Below are 12,776 nucleotides of genomic sequence, written 5' to 3'. Positions count from 1 at the left end.
AGTAGTAAACAATTTAATGTTGTAAGATATTTCAAAGGTTTTAAATTAATGGAACAATTTTATTTATTTATTTATCTTTATTTAAAATATAATTTTAAATTTTACTTTTATATTATCAAAATTAAAACAACACTAATTATTTATTGAAAAATATTTATCCATACATTATTTTTATAATACATTTAATAGTTAGTATTGTACGTTATGTGTACTAGACAAATTATTTATTTCATATATGAATTATACATTATAAATTGTGTATGAAAAATAAAACATCTTTTTGTTAAGTAATCACTAAAATCAAAATTTTTAATATATTAAATTTTACATGAAACTAAGTTTAAAATTATTAATTATTCAATTATCATACTTCGATTAATTAATTTATTTTATTTTGCAGCGATGAAAATCGTTATCATTTTGATATTTAAACCTACAGAATATCGTACCATCATCTCGGAAGACAAGACCCGCAGTGTTGCTGCTGCTTCTTCTTCTTTTTCCTATTCCGCCATATATCTCATCATTCTATTTTCTTCACTCACACACAGGTTCTCCTTCATTCATATTTACTTTTTCTTTACTTTTCTCTCAATCTACATAAGCCTTTCAACATTATTTTCCTAATTCGTTGCCCAATTATGCCTTCAATTTTGATTTAGATATCAACATATATCAGATTAAAGTTGGTTTTTTTTTTTAAAAAAATTATTTTTTTAATAAAAAATATTTATAAATTCGGTCCTTTTTCTTCATGGGTTTTAGGATCACGCATGTGTTCTGTGTTTGTTCCACTGAATAATCTTATCCACGTCAAAGTCAAACTTGCATTCTAGGTCGTTATCAAAAAGTCAAAACTTGTTAATTCTTGTGCAGTTTTGCTTTATTTGTGAATCCTATCTGAGATTTTGCTTTCCTTGCTTATTCATTGATCAGTGAACAAGTATTTGGCACCTTAATTTTCCTTGTGAGTAATTGTTGTATTGTAACAAGGCATTGTTGATTTCGGTCTTATTAGGACAAACAAACAACTTAATTAAGGGTTTATACCATAAGCATTTATTATATAAGTCTTTATCTATAAACTATTTCTATAACAAAAGATAAATAAACTCAAACCATTTCTATATAAGCTAACTATTCCGGAGAACTTATGGAAATTAACTGAAAACAACTTACAAACTTGTAATGAATTATCCAAAACAGTCTCACAAGTGGTTATCTCAGTGGATAAACTCAAATAAGCTAATCCAAACAAGTCCTTAGCGCTTATTTTTCACTTTCTTGAGCAGGTATTTGCTTGTTAGAATTTGCTTACAATGCGAAAGAGGCACGAAGCTGCTTCAGTAGCATCGAAAGGGTCAAGCAGCAGTGTTGCAAGTGAAAAGTATAGCAATGATGCTGAAATTCGCCCCGATGTTGGTGTTGGAAACATCAAGAGGTCATCATTTGCGTGGCTGGCATTGTTCTTTATCATCGCTTATTCCTGTTCATCCATTTATCAATACCAGTTTCAGAGCATGCCTGTGCCTCTTTCTGCAGAACAGGCTGGAAAGAGGGGTTTCTCTGAGATTGAAGCATTCAATCATGTTAAGGCCTTGACTGAGGTGGGCCCTCATCCTGTTGGTTCTGAAGCTCTGAATGAAGCCCTGCAGGTTGGATTCTCAACTTGGTTAATTTTTACTTTCGATGGTTTTGTTGCATTCTTTGTGATTCCAAGTTGTTTTTTATGTTGATTTGTACAAGTTTGAGTAGGGTTTTATTGTACACTGTGTATGAAGGCAATATTGATGAACTTATTAAGTGTTGTAGATGTTTTGGCTTTTAACTGATTCATTGGATATCAAGAAATATGAGCATGATGTGTGCAATGTGTGAGTTTTTTCTCAAAGGAAATATATAAGAGGTTCATTATCTCTTGGCTGGTTTGTTGTTGTGGATATTAAAATTCTTTATGTAGAAATTTCGAGGCTATGATGGTAGATTATTAGATGTGTGAACCGTAGTGCAAGGATATCAACAATCTAAACAACCAGGCTCATATTATATGTGTAATTTGTATGAGTTGGAATTCAGAACTCAAAAGCTTGATACGAAAATATATACCAATGCGATGTATCTATTTTCATTGCTTAAGTTACTAATTTTATTCAGTGATCAAGGGGAGTAACAACAAGTTATCCAACTAATTGCAGTAATTTCTTAGTCCATGGTTTATTAGTAAACATTTATTTTAATTTAACATGCTTTGAACTGCAGTATGTTTTGACAGCTTGCGAAACTATTAAGAAAATAGCTCACTGGGAGGTTGATGTTGAAGTGGATATTTTTCATGTAGAATCTGGTGCAAATCGACTGGATAGTGGCTTATTTGCGGGGAGATCACTTGTTTATTCAGATCTGAATCATGTCGTAGTAAGAATCTCGCCAAAATATATGTCCGAAGCTAGAGAAAAATCCATTCTCGTCTCATCTCATATTGATACTGTTTTTTCAACGTATGTTTTCTTTATCTATTTGCTCCCATATTTCTTCTTTAGGCAATCATTGTCGTCTTTGTTTCTAATATGATTGAGTTTATGTATGACCGAACATTGAGCTGGCATATCATATCTTATATGCTAATATGTATGTTTTGGTTTAACATCATTACCATCATCATGTCGTATGAAATCATATCACAATTTATCAACACCTATTGATTTGATGATTTGAAGTTTTCTGATTAGTTAAAGACACTATTAATTTCTGCTTAACTTATAGCTTTAATTTAACAGCGAAGGGGCTGGAGATTGCAGTTCATGTGTAGGTGTTATGCTGGAACTTGCTCGTGGAATTTCCCAGTGGGCTCATGGATTGAAGAAAGGTGTTATATTCTTATTTAATACCGGTGAAGAGGAGGGTCTTAATGGTGCGCATAGCTTCATAACTCAGGTATGGAATTACTTGTCAATGCATCCTTTCGTAGTTTTCATATTTGTTTCTCAGTTGCTTGAAAGACATGGATCTTTGTACTGATTATAAGACTGATGTTGTGATTAGAAGAAATCTAAATGTTAGAATGATTTTCTTGCCGGCATCTGAAACACAATTATTATGTAAAAATTCCTAACTTACCATTTTATTTATTTATTTATTTATTTATTGCAGCACCCTTGGAGTAAAACTGTTCAAATGGCTATTGATCTAGAGGCCATGGGCATTGGAGGGAAGTCTAGTATTTTTCAGGTGTGTAAACTTGAGTCTTTCCAACATCTAGTCATTTTATCTAATGAAATTTTTGTTCTTCCATTGATAATACATCTTGTTGTTAATGGTGGTCAAAGTCAATCATGTATTGTTACTTTCGATCTTGATTTTGCCCTCCAAAAGGAGGCGAAAAAGTCTATTTCACATTAAAAATTACTGATCAATCTTCATTCGCCGAGGCTTGGAAATCACATTTTTGCTAAGTTGTTTGACTTCTAAATCTCATCCTTTCTAGAGTTTGTTAATTCTGATAATAAGTTCGTGTTTGTGCCACTTGCATTTAGTAGGCTGGTCCTCATCCATGGGCTATTGAGAACTATGCTTCAGTAGCAAAGTACCCCTCTGGTCAAATTGTTGCACAGGTTTGCAGGTTTCCTTCCTTATTCTTTTGTTCTAGAGCAAATTTTTATCCATGTTTTTAATATTTTCAAACTTTTTTGAATATAATACACTCAAATTAACCAAGATTTATGCTTCAGGATCTTTTTTCTTCGGGGGTTATAAAATCTGCAACAGATTTCCAAGTGTATAAAGATGTTGCTGGCCTTTCTGGGCTTGATTTTGCATATGTAGATAATACTGCTGTATATCATACCAAGGTTTCCTTCTCTCCTTACCATCCTATGTAATACTACTTGGTTTGCTTTTTGTTCTGTGTTTTATTGCCAATCATGAAATTCATTTGTGTTGGTTGAAAATATTTTGCAAAAAGTTGGCTTGGGAGAAAGAAAGACTTTATTAACATATTTTCAGATATATAATGACATTAATATAATTTTATGTTTTTCTTTGTGTAGAATGACAAATTAGAGCTTTTAACAAAAGGCTCTCTTCAACATCTGGGAGAGAATATGCTTGCTTTCCTGCTGCATATTGGTGCATCTTCTCATTTTCCAGAAGGCAGTTCAACAGAGTCAAAGGAAGATATCAGCAATAACAAAGCCATATATTTTGACATTTTGGTAATTTGTAGCTGTAAAAACTTAATTGTTCTTCTTGGTTATGTCGACCATATACTATTTCTGTGCTTTATTATGTATGCGGTGTATTAGTTTTCCAAATGACAAGTGTTGTTGTAGTGTGCTATGCTGCCTTGATATCATTAGGCTCTTATAAATGGTAACTGTCTGATCTTTTCAGGGAACTTATATGGTTGTATACCGTCAAAAGTTCGCTAATTTGCTCCACAATTCAGTGATAATGCAGTCACTTCTAATATGGGCTACATCATTGTTTATGGGCGGTATACCAGCTGCAGCTTCATTGGCCTTGTCATGTTTGGGTGTTCTCCTCATGTGGCTGTTTGCCTTAGGTTTCTCCCTTCTTGTTGCCTTTCTGATACCTATGATATCATCATCACCAGTGCCCTATGTTGCCAGCCCGTGGTTGGTGGTTGGATTATTTGGCGCACCGGCTATTCTGGGAGCATTGACTGGTCAACATTTGGGTTATCTTCTATTTAAAAAATATCTCTTGAATCTACATTCTAAGAGAAGGCAAATTCCCCCCATTATTCAGGCTGATCTTGTCAAACTGGAGGCTGAAAGATGGCTCTATAAAGCCGGATCCTTTCAGTGGCTTATCCTTCTCATTTTGGGGAACTATTTTAAAATTGGGTCTTCTTACTTGGCTCTTGTTTGGTTAGTTTCTCCGGCGTTTGCATGTAAATATCACTTCCTCATCTTTGTCCTTGTTAGAACTACTTCTGTTACCTGTTACTAAAATTTTGGTTGAAATGTCCAGTTGGATTTTTTGAAGCAACACTATCCCCAGCCAGGTTACCTAAGCCACTCAAACTGGCAACCCTAGTTCTCGGGTTAGCTACCCCAATTTTATTTTCTGCTGGAATTTTTATCCGGCTTGCTGCTACAATCATTGGGGGGATGGTTCGACTTGATAGGTAAACCTCTCTCTCTCTCTCGCTCTCTCTTTCTCTAACTTGGGGTGTTATTGCCTATTTTAATTTTACATATTTGTGTTCTTCAATAGTCTGACAGCTGCAGCATCAAAAGCAAATTCTTGAAATGTTTAACCTTTTGAAGGACTGTTTTAATTTTAAAAATGTCGTCATCATCATCATCATCTTTCCTATCTTCATTCTGCTTCCACCATCCTCGCCACCTTGACTCAGTTGCATTCACCACAACTTTACTATTGTCGTTAAACTCGACCATTGTTTGCACCATCCATTTTGTGACACAAAGGTTGATCTTTAAGTATACTCCGCTTCTAATTTACAGTTATTTACTCTGCAGGAATCCTGGGGGCACTCCTGAATGGTTGGGAAATTTTGTGATTGCTGCATATATTGCTGCTCTCTTGTCTTTGACCTTGGTGTATCTTCTTTCATATGTCCATCTTTCAGGTTTGTTTACTGCGCAGCTCCTTTGCAAGTAACATTGAAATTTTATTATTGTGACAATGGAATGCTAATTGCTTCATTTTATGCCAATTGTCAAAGAAATTCTCCTCTCATAAAGCATATGAGAAATAATTATATTGAGATGAACCTGGTCATAGGCTAATTTGAGTTAGACTAGTAGCATATCAGTTAAAAAATAAAAGTTTGGTTTGGTGTGAAACTTAGAATCCAACTTACTTTGATCATTGAAGTCCCATTTGAATCACAAAATTGAAATTGCTTTGCAGAAATATGATTTAAATTCAGAAATGTAATCAATTCAAAATTATATCTTCCTCTTGGGATCTTACAAAGATTCAGACACGGATTTCTAAGTTAAATTTCAATTATATTGTTTAGATGCATAGTTTTGAATTGATAGAAAAATATAAGATTTTTTTTGACAGTGTTGAATAAGAGAAAATGAGAGAGACATATGGTGAAACCGTGTGTCTAAACTACACAACGGAGTCTGTTTTATATAGGCTCAAGGCAATAAATACAAAAATAAATATGGGAGATATTATCCCTATTTACATGATATGTAATAAATATAAATATATTTTCAACACTCCCCCTCAAGCTGGAGCATATAAATCATATGCACCAAGCTTGTTACATATATAACTGATTCGAGGACCTCTCAGAGACTTAGTGAATACATCTGCCAATTGATCATTGGAATTAACAAAACTAGTGGTGATGTCGCCTGATTCGATCTTCTCCCTTACAAAGTGACAATCTATCTCAATATGCTTGGTCCTCTCATGAAAAACTGGATTAGAGGCAATGTGCAATGCTGCTTGATTATCACATATTAATGTCATTTGTGTTGCCTCTTCAAATTGAAGCTCTTTGAGTAACTGTTTCAACCAAATGAGCTCACAGGTCACTAATGACATAACCCTGTATTCAGCTTTAGCGCTAGATCTTGCAACTACACTTTGTTTCTTACTCTTCCAAGATATTAAGTTTCCTCCAACAAGTACACAATACCCAGAAGTGGATCGCCTATCAATGGGTGAGCCTGCCCAATCGGCATCTGAATAACCAACTATCTGAGTATGTCCTCTGTTTTCATAAATTAGACCTTTTCCTGGAGCACCTTTAATGTATTTCAAGATTCGTATCACAGCATCCCAGTGTTCTTGACAAGGAGAATTTAAGAATTGACTTACCACACTGACTGCAAAAGAAATGTCTGGACGGGTGACTGTGAGGTAGTTTAATTTACCAACCAATCTTCTGTATCTCCCTGAATCTAAAAATGGCTCCCCATGATTAGGTAGAAGTTTGACGTTTGGATCCATAGGAGTGTCAACCGGTTTGGCATTCAACAAACCTGTCTCTTCAAGAATATCCATAGCATATTTTCTTTGTGAAATTACTAAGCCGTCCTTAGATTGGGCTACCTCAATACCCAAGAAGTAGCGGAGCTTGCCAAGATCTTTAGTTTGAAACTGATGAGATAAATGTTGTTTCAATTGGAGTATGCCCTGTTGATCACTACCAGTTATGACAATATCATCTACATAGACAATCAAGTAAATGCACCCTTGGGTTGAGTGACGATAAAAAAGAGAATGATCAGCTTCACTTCGAATCATGCCAAATTGTTGCACTACTGTGCTAAATCTACCAAACCAAGCTCGAGGAGACTGTTTAAGACCATAGAGAGACCTCTGAAGTCGACAAACCATGGTAGAGGACTCCCCCTGAGCAACAAACCCAGGTGGTTGCTCCATATACACTTCTTCTTCAAGGTCACCATGCAAAAAAGCATTTTTAATGTCAAGTTGATGTAGAGACCAATGTCTGATGGCTGCAATAGAGAGGAGTAGTCTAACAGAGGCCATCTTAGCCACAGGGGAGAAAGTATCACTGTAATCGAGGCCAAAAACTTGAGTGTACCCTTTTGCTACCAAACGAGCTTTAAAACGATCAATCTTACCATCAGGACCAACTTTCACCGTATAAAGCCAACGACATCCTACTAAAGACTTTCCAGACGGTAAAGGAACCAATTCCCATGTACCACTACTCTGAAGTGCACACATCTCGTCAATCATTGCTTGTCTCCACTCTGGGTGAGATAAAGCTTCACCTGGAGATTTAGGAATAGAAACAGAAGACAGGGAAGACAAACAAGTATAATGCAAAGGAGAAAGACGATGGTAACTCAAGCCAATGTAATGAGGGGATGGGTTACGAGTAGGACGTATACCTTTACGAATAGCAATAGGAATATCAAGGGTCGGATCCGATAAAGAAGGAGGTGGCGGTGAAGGAGCGTCTGGAGTGACCTCGGTATCAAGAACAGGTGTAGGGACATGTACAACCGATGGTGGTTGACGACGACGATATGTCTGAAGAGGTTGTACAGTTGGAGGATCAACAAGAGGAGTCTCAAGTGGGACAGTGGGAGGGGCCACATGTGGTGTCTTAGGTGGGGCATACGTAATAGGCTCTAATGGTAAAAGAGAAGGTGAAATAGACTTTGGTAGGTCCAGAGGAATAGTTGCAGACAAAGGATCAGGAAGCGACTCATAGTATGTAACAGACTCAAAAAATGTGACATCAGCCGATATGAGATATCGTCGAAGAGTAGGAGAATAACAACGATAACCTTTTTGGGACCGATGATAACCAAGAAAGACACATTTTAATGATCGAGCTGAAAGTTTGTCAAGACCAGGAGTGAGATTGTGGACAAAACATGTAGATCCGAAGACCCGAGGAGGAAGTGAGTGAAGAGGGGTACCAGGAAAGAGGATCGAGTGAGGGACTTTGTTATCAAGAGCAGACGAAGGCATGCGATTTATAAGATAGCACGCCGTTAGAACAGCATCGCCCCAAAAGCGAGATGGTACATTACCATGAAGAAGGAGAGTACGAGTGGTTTCAATAAGGTGCCGATTTTTGCGTTCGGCTACCCCATTTTGTTGAGGTGTATGAGCACAAGATGTTTGATGAAGAATGCCGTTAGAGGTCATAAAATTTTGAAATTGATGGGACAAATATTCACGGGCATTATCACTGCGCAAAGTGCGAATGGATACACCAAATTGAGTTTTAATTTCCTTATAAAATTGTTCAAAAATAGAAAATAATTCAGACCTATTTTTCATTAAAAATAACCACGTACAACGGGAAAAATCATCGATAAAGGTAACAAAACATCTAGACTCAAGTGTGGAAATAGTACGAGAGGGACTCCAAACATCTGAGTGAATTAAAGCAAATGGGGAGGAAGCTCGTTTATTAGCTCGATCAGTGAAATGACTACGAGTGTGTTTACCTAATTGACACGACTACAATTTAAGCTAGATAATTTGGTTAGATTAGGTACTAATTGTTGAAGTTTGGGAAGACTTGGATGACCTGACTGAGCATGTATAGTAAGAGGAGAATATGTGGTAGGGCACGCTGTTGATGGGTTTGAGAGATAATAAAGACCATTAGACTCACATCCGACACCAATTTGTCGTCCTGATATTCGGTCTTGCAAAGTAACATTGCAATTAGTAAATGTGACAACACAGTCATGAGAACGAGTCAATCGACTGATAGAAATTAAATTAAATGGGCATCCAGGTACATAAAGGACAGATTTAACTAACAGAGTAGAGATGATTTGGACAGTGCCAATCCCTTGAGACTGTGTTTGGGAACCATTGGTTGAGACTATCCTAGGTAAATAACCAGATGTTGTGAGAGAGGAGAAAATAGTCTTATTACCAGTAATGTGATCAGATGCACCAGAATCGAGAATCCATGGGCTATGAGAAGGTGAGATGCAAACAGGTGAATTACCACTTTGTGCGGCGGAAACAGCGGAACTCGAGTTCTGACAATACTCTCTCCACCGAAGAAAATCTTTATAAGTAGCCATAATCAATAAGTAGTTACCTAAAAACCAGCAGCGAAACAGTGGCGGAAGATGTTTTTTTTTTTACCGATGAACAGTACCGCGCGATGAATAGTGCGCGCGATGAACAGTGTCACGCGATGAACAGTGGACTGATTTGCTGGAAAAAAAAATGAACGAAAAACGACAAAGAAAGGGTAAACCGGAATTGAGGCACGGTTTACCGGAAAAAAGAAATCTCACCGAAGGACAGTGGGTCCCGGGGTAATCACGGTATAGGGTTGTCTCTCTTAATAGGCTCTAGATACCATGTTGAATAAGAAAAAATGAGAGAGACATATGGTGAAACCGTATGTCTGAACTACACAACGGAGTCTGTTTTATATAGGCTCAAGGCAATAAATACAAAAATAAATATGGGAGATATTATCCCTATTTACATGATATGTAATAAATATAAATATATTTTCAACAGACAGAAAATATAAGATTAAATATACAAAAATTATATATAATGAAGGCATGAAATATATAAAAGTTATAACTAGAAGGCCTTGTAATATTACTTTGGTTATGGATTTTTCTTTTATTCAGAAGATCCAACAGTAAAATTTCCTTATCACTAGCAATTTTACTTCCTTCCAGTTACGAGACATTTGAGGAATATTTAACTTTGCTGATGAAAGTGGGCTTGATTGAGAGTAAAATGAGTGTCTTACTTTCTTGTGAATTATATGAAGACTTTATTGTCTTTTAATTCCAGGACGGGGTATTAAACGACCTTATTTTAAATTATTGAGAAATTATCTAGTTTGTAAGTTCAAAGTATAAATAAGCGATATATATTATCTTCTTGTAAAGCATAAAGGAATGTACTTTCAAAGCATACGATATTTAGTATTTGTTGTCGTCACATTTTGTTCAATTGATAACTTGGTTTCCAGGTGTAAAAGGGACAATCACCCTAGCTACTTTGGTGCTGTTTGGCTTATCACTTGCAGTTGTATCATTCGGTGTTGTTCCGCCATTTTCTGAAGACACTGCCAGAGCTGTAAATGTAAATTTCCATTTTTTGTATTTCTACCACCTTTTTAACTGACAATAATATTTTGAACTTCTTAACTGACAATAATATTTTGTACTTCATATAATAATAATAATAATAATAATGCATACATGCAGAACTCCCCTGGTTTGTATTATTTAGTATGTGTGAATATGCTATCACTAGTTTCATTTGACAAATTTAGTTAAATTAAGCACCATATTTTCAACAATTACCTATCACGAACAAGTTTAATAAATTAAATTACTGATTTGTACTTTCAGGTTGTACATGTCGTGGATGCAACGGGAGGACTTGATGAAATACATACTCCTGAATCATATGTATCTTTATTTTCTACTACTCCTGGAAATTTGAATAAGGAGGTAGAACATATTAATGAAAGTTTTATATGTGGTAAAAACAAAACTGTTGATTTTGTAACCTTCTCCGTAAAATATGGTTGTCGGACATATAATGATGCTACAAGTGGTTGGAGTGAGGATGATATTCCTACAATGCACGTCGGAAGTGATGCTAAGGAAAATAAAAGAATTACACAAGTTTCAATCAACACAAAAGATTCTGTTCGTTGGGTTCTTGCGATCAATACAGACGAAATAGAAGATTTCAAGCTTAACGGTACTAATTATTTTTGTTAAAAAGAATATTTCTAGTTTGTCAATATATGTATATGGAGCACTAATTTTGTGTTTCTAAATGACACTATTATGAAATTGTATCACAAAAGTTTCATAATGGAAATGGATTAATGCATTGATTAGAATGATTGTTCATTTTATTTGCTAGTGTTACTATTTCTCATGATATTATCTAGTCTGATGTAGTGTTCTTCACTGAATCTCAGATGCAAGAAGTTCTGAAGAATTAATATCAGTTGACAGAAAGAGCAGTGTCGACGGTTGGCACATAATTCAGTTTTCCGGAGGAAAGAATGCGCCGAGATTGTTTGACCTGACACTTTACTGGAGGTCAGGTTCTACACCAAGCATTGATGGTTATCTCTTGAAACTTCGGACTGACGTGGACATATTAACACCGATAACTGAACGAATTCTCCAGAAGCTTCCTTATTGGTGTTCTTTGTTTGGCAAGTCTACCTCTCCACATACCTTGGCCTTTTTAAGAAACCTTGCTGTTAATTTTTAAGTATGCTTCAATTCTAGGTGTTGTTTTATGGCCAAAATAGATACTTGTTACCTTAATTTTTGCAATCATATAGTAGGGTTTCTAATTCTTTTTAGTATACAGTTTTTGTCTTACTTCTTGTAAAAGGTAATCATATTTTATTTTGCATAATGATGTGGACACATCTTTTTTGATTTCAAGATGCCAAACGTGTGATCACACATTAATGTCAAAATTTATAAGAATAATGCTAACAACACTATCTTTTATTGATTAAAATTCATGTTGGTCCCAACGAATTTAAATGGTAGTGGGACTCATGTGCATTGTAATCGACAAAAAAAAGTGTGTTAAAATATGTATGTTAAAGAGTGTTAATAACACTTCTCAATTTATAAATATGATAATAATTTTCAACTCAATGGTTGATTTTGAAAAATATTTATCAGATATAATATTATTAATTGAGTATAATTATTAGTCTAACTATTTAGATGTAATTTAATCTCTATTTATATATATATATATAAAATACACACAGGCTCTAATGTTTTTGGGTAGCTATAGCTACCTCATAAACATCATGCTCTAGAGTGCGGATGAGTTGCATAGGATAAGTGCATTAATGTCTCTTCCATCCAACTTTTGATGTATTGAATTGAATGCTAAAATCGGCTACATTTGGGTTTTGGATCTTCTACAACCCACTTTTGATGTTTTGCTTTTGTTACCATTCACACGAGGTCAACAATGCTAGGTGTTTCTACGTCCACGCTACATATGGGTTGTTAAATCACCTTCATAAAAAACCACATAACATATATAATAAACATATGACTGCCATTTAAACCAAAAATCACATGATCTTGATTTTCTTTTTCATTATGACTCTTACAAGTTTAAAAAAGCAAAACAAAATATGGAAATAATGTTTGATTTTGAATTAAACATATATAATCTAATTAATTTAGAAATACAATTTTATTTCACATAAAAATTATTAGTTTTTTTTTTCAATTTAAACTAAATACACAGATATCTTTTTTATGATTTTTTTGGTTGAA

General features: G+C 35.0%; 1 protein-coding gene across 2 annotated transcripts; it reads left to right on the top strand.

Annotated features, from left to right (window-relative positions):
• Positions 1–395: 395 nt before the first annotated feature.
• LOC101515426 (uncharacterized) lies at positions 396–11,912 on the top strand. Of its 2 annotated transcripts, XM_004496221.4 has the most exons (14): positions 396–551; positions 1,293–1,655; positions 2,260–2,498; positions 2,778–2,934; positions 3,151–3,228; positions 3,537–3,611; positions 3,729–3,848; positions 4,047–4,211; positions 4,390–4,912; positions 4,993–5,149; positions 5,505–5,614; positions 10,463–10,575; positions 10,848–11,205; positions 11,432–11,912. In XM_004496221.4, exons 2-14 carry the CDS (start codon positions 1,320–1,322, stop codon positions 11,731–11,733), a joined length of 2,733 nt encoding a protein of 910 aa, XP_004496278.1. In that variant the 5' UTR covers positions 396–551; positions 1,293–1,319; the 3' UTR covers positions 11,734–11,912. The 2 variants fall into 2 exon arrangements, with proteins under 2 accessions (XP_004496278.1, XP_004496279.1); XM_004496222.4 differs by lacking the exon at positions 396–551 and having other exon boundaries at positions 1,515–1,655; positions 2,339–2,498.
• The last annotated feature ends 864 nt before the right edge of the window (positions 11,913–12,776 follow it).

This window comes from Cicer arietinum, chromosome 4, assembly GCF_000331145.2.
Source record: "Cicer arietinum cultivar CDC Frontier isolate Library 1 chromosome 4, Cicar.CDCFrontier_v2.0, whole genome shotgun sequence".
Taxonomy (NCBI): domain Eukaryota; kingdom Viridiplantae; phylum Streptophyta; class Magnoliopsida; order Fabales; family Fabaceae; genus Cicer; species Cicer arietinum.
This window is presented reverse-complemented; position numbering and strand designations above follow the sequence as displayed.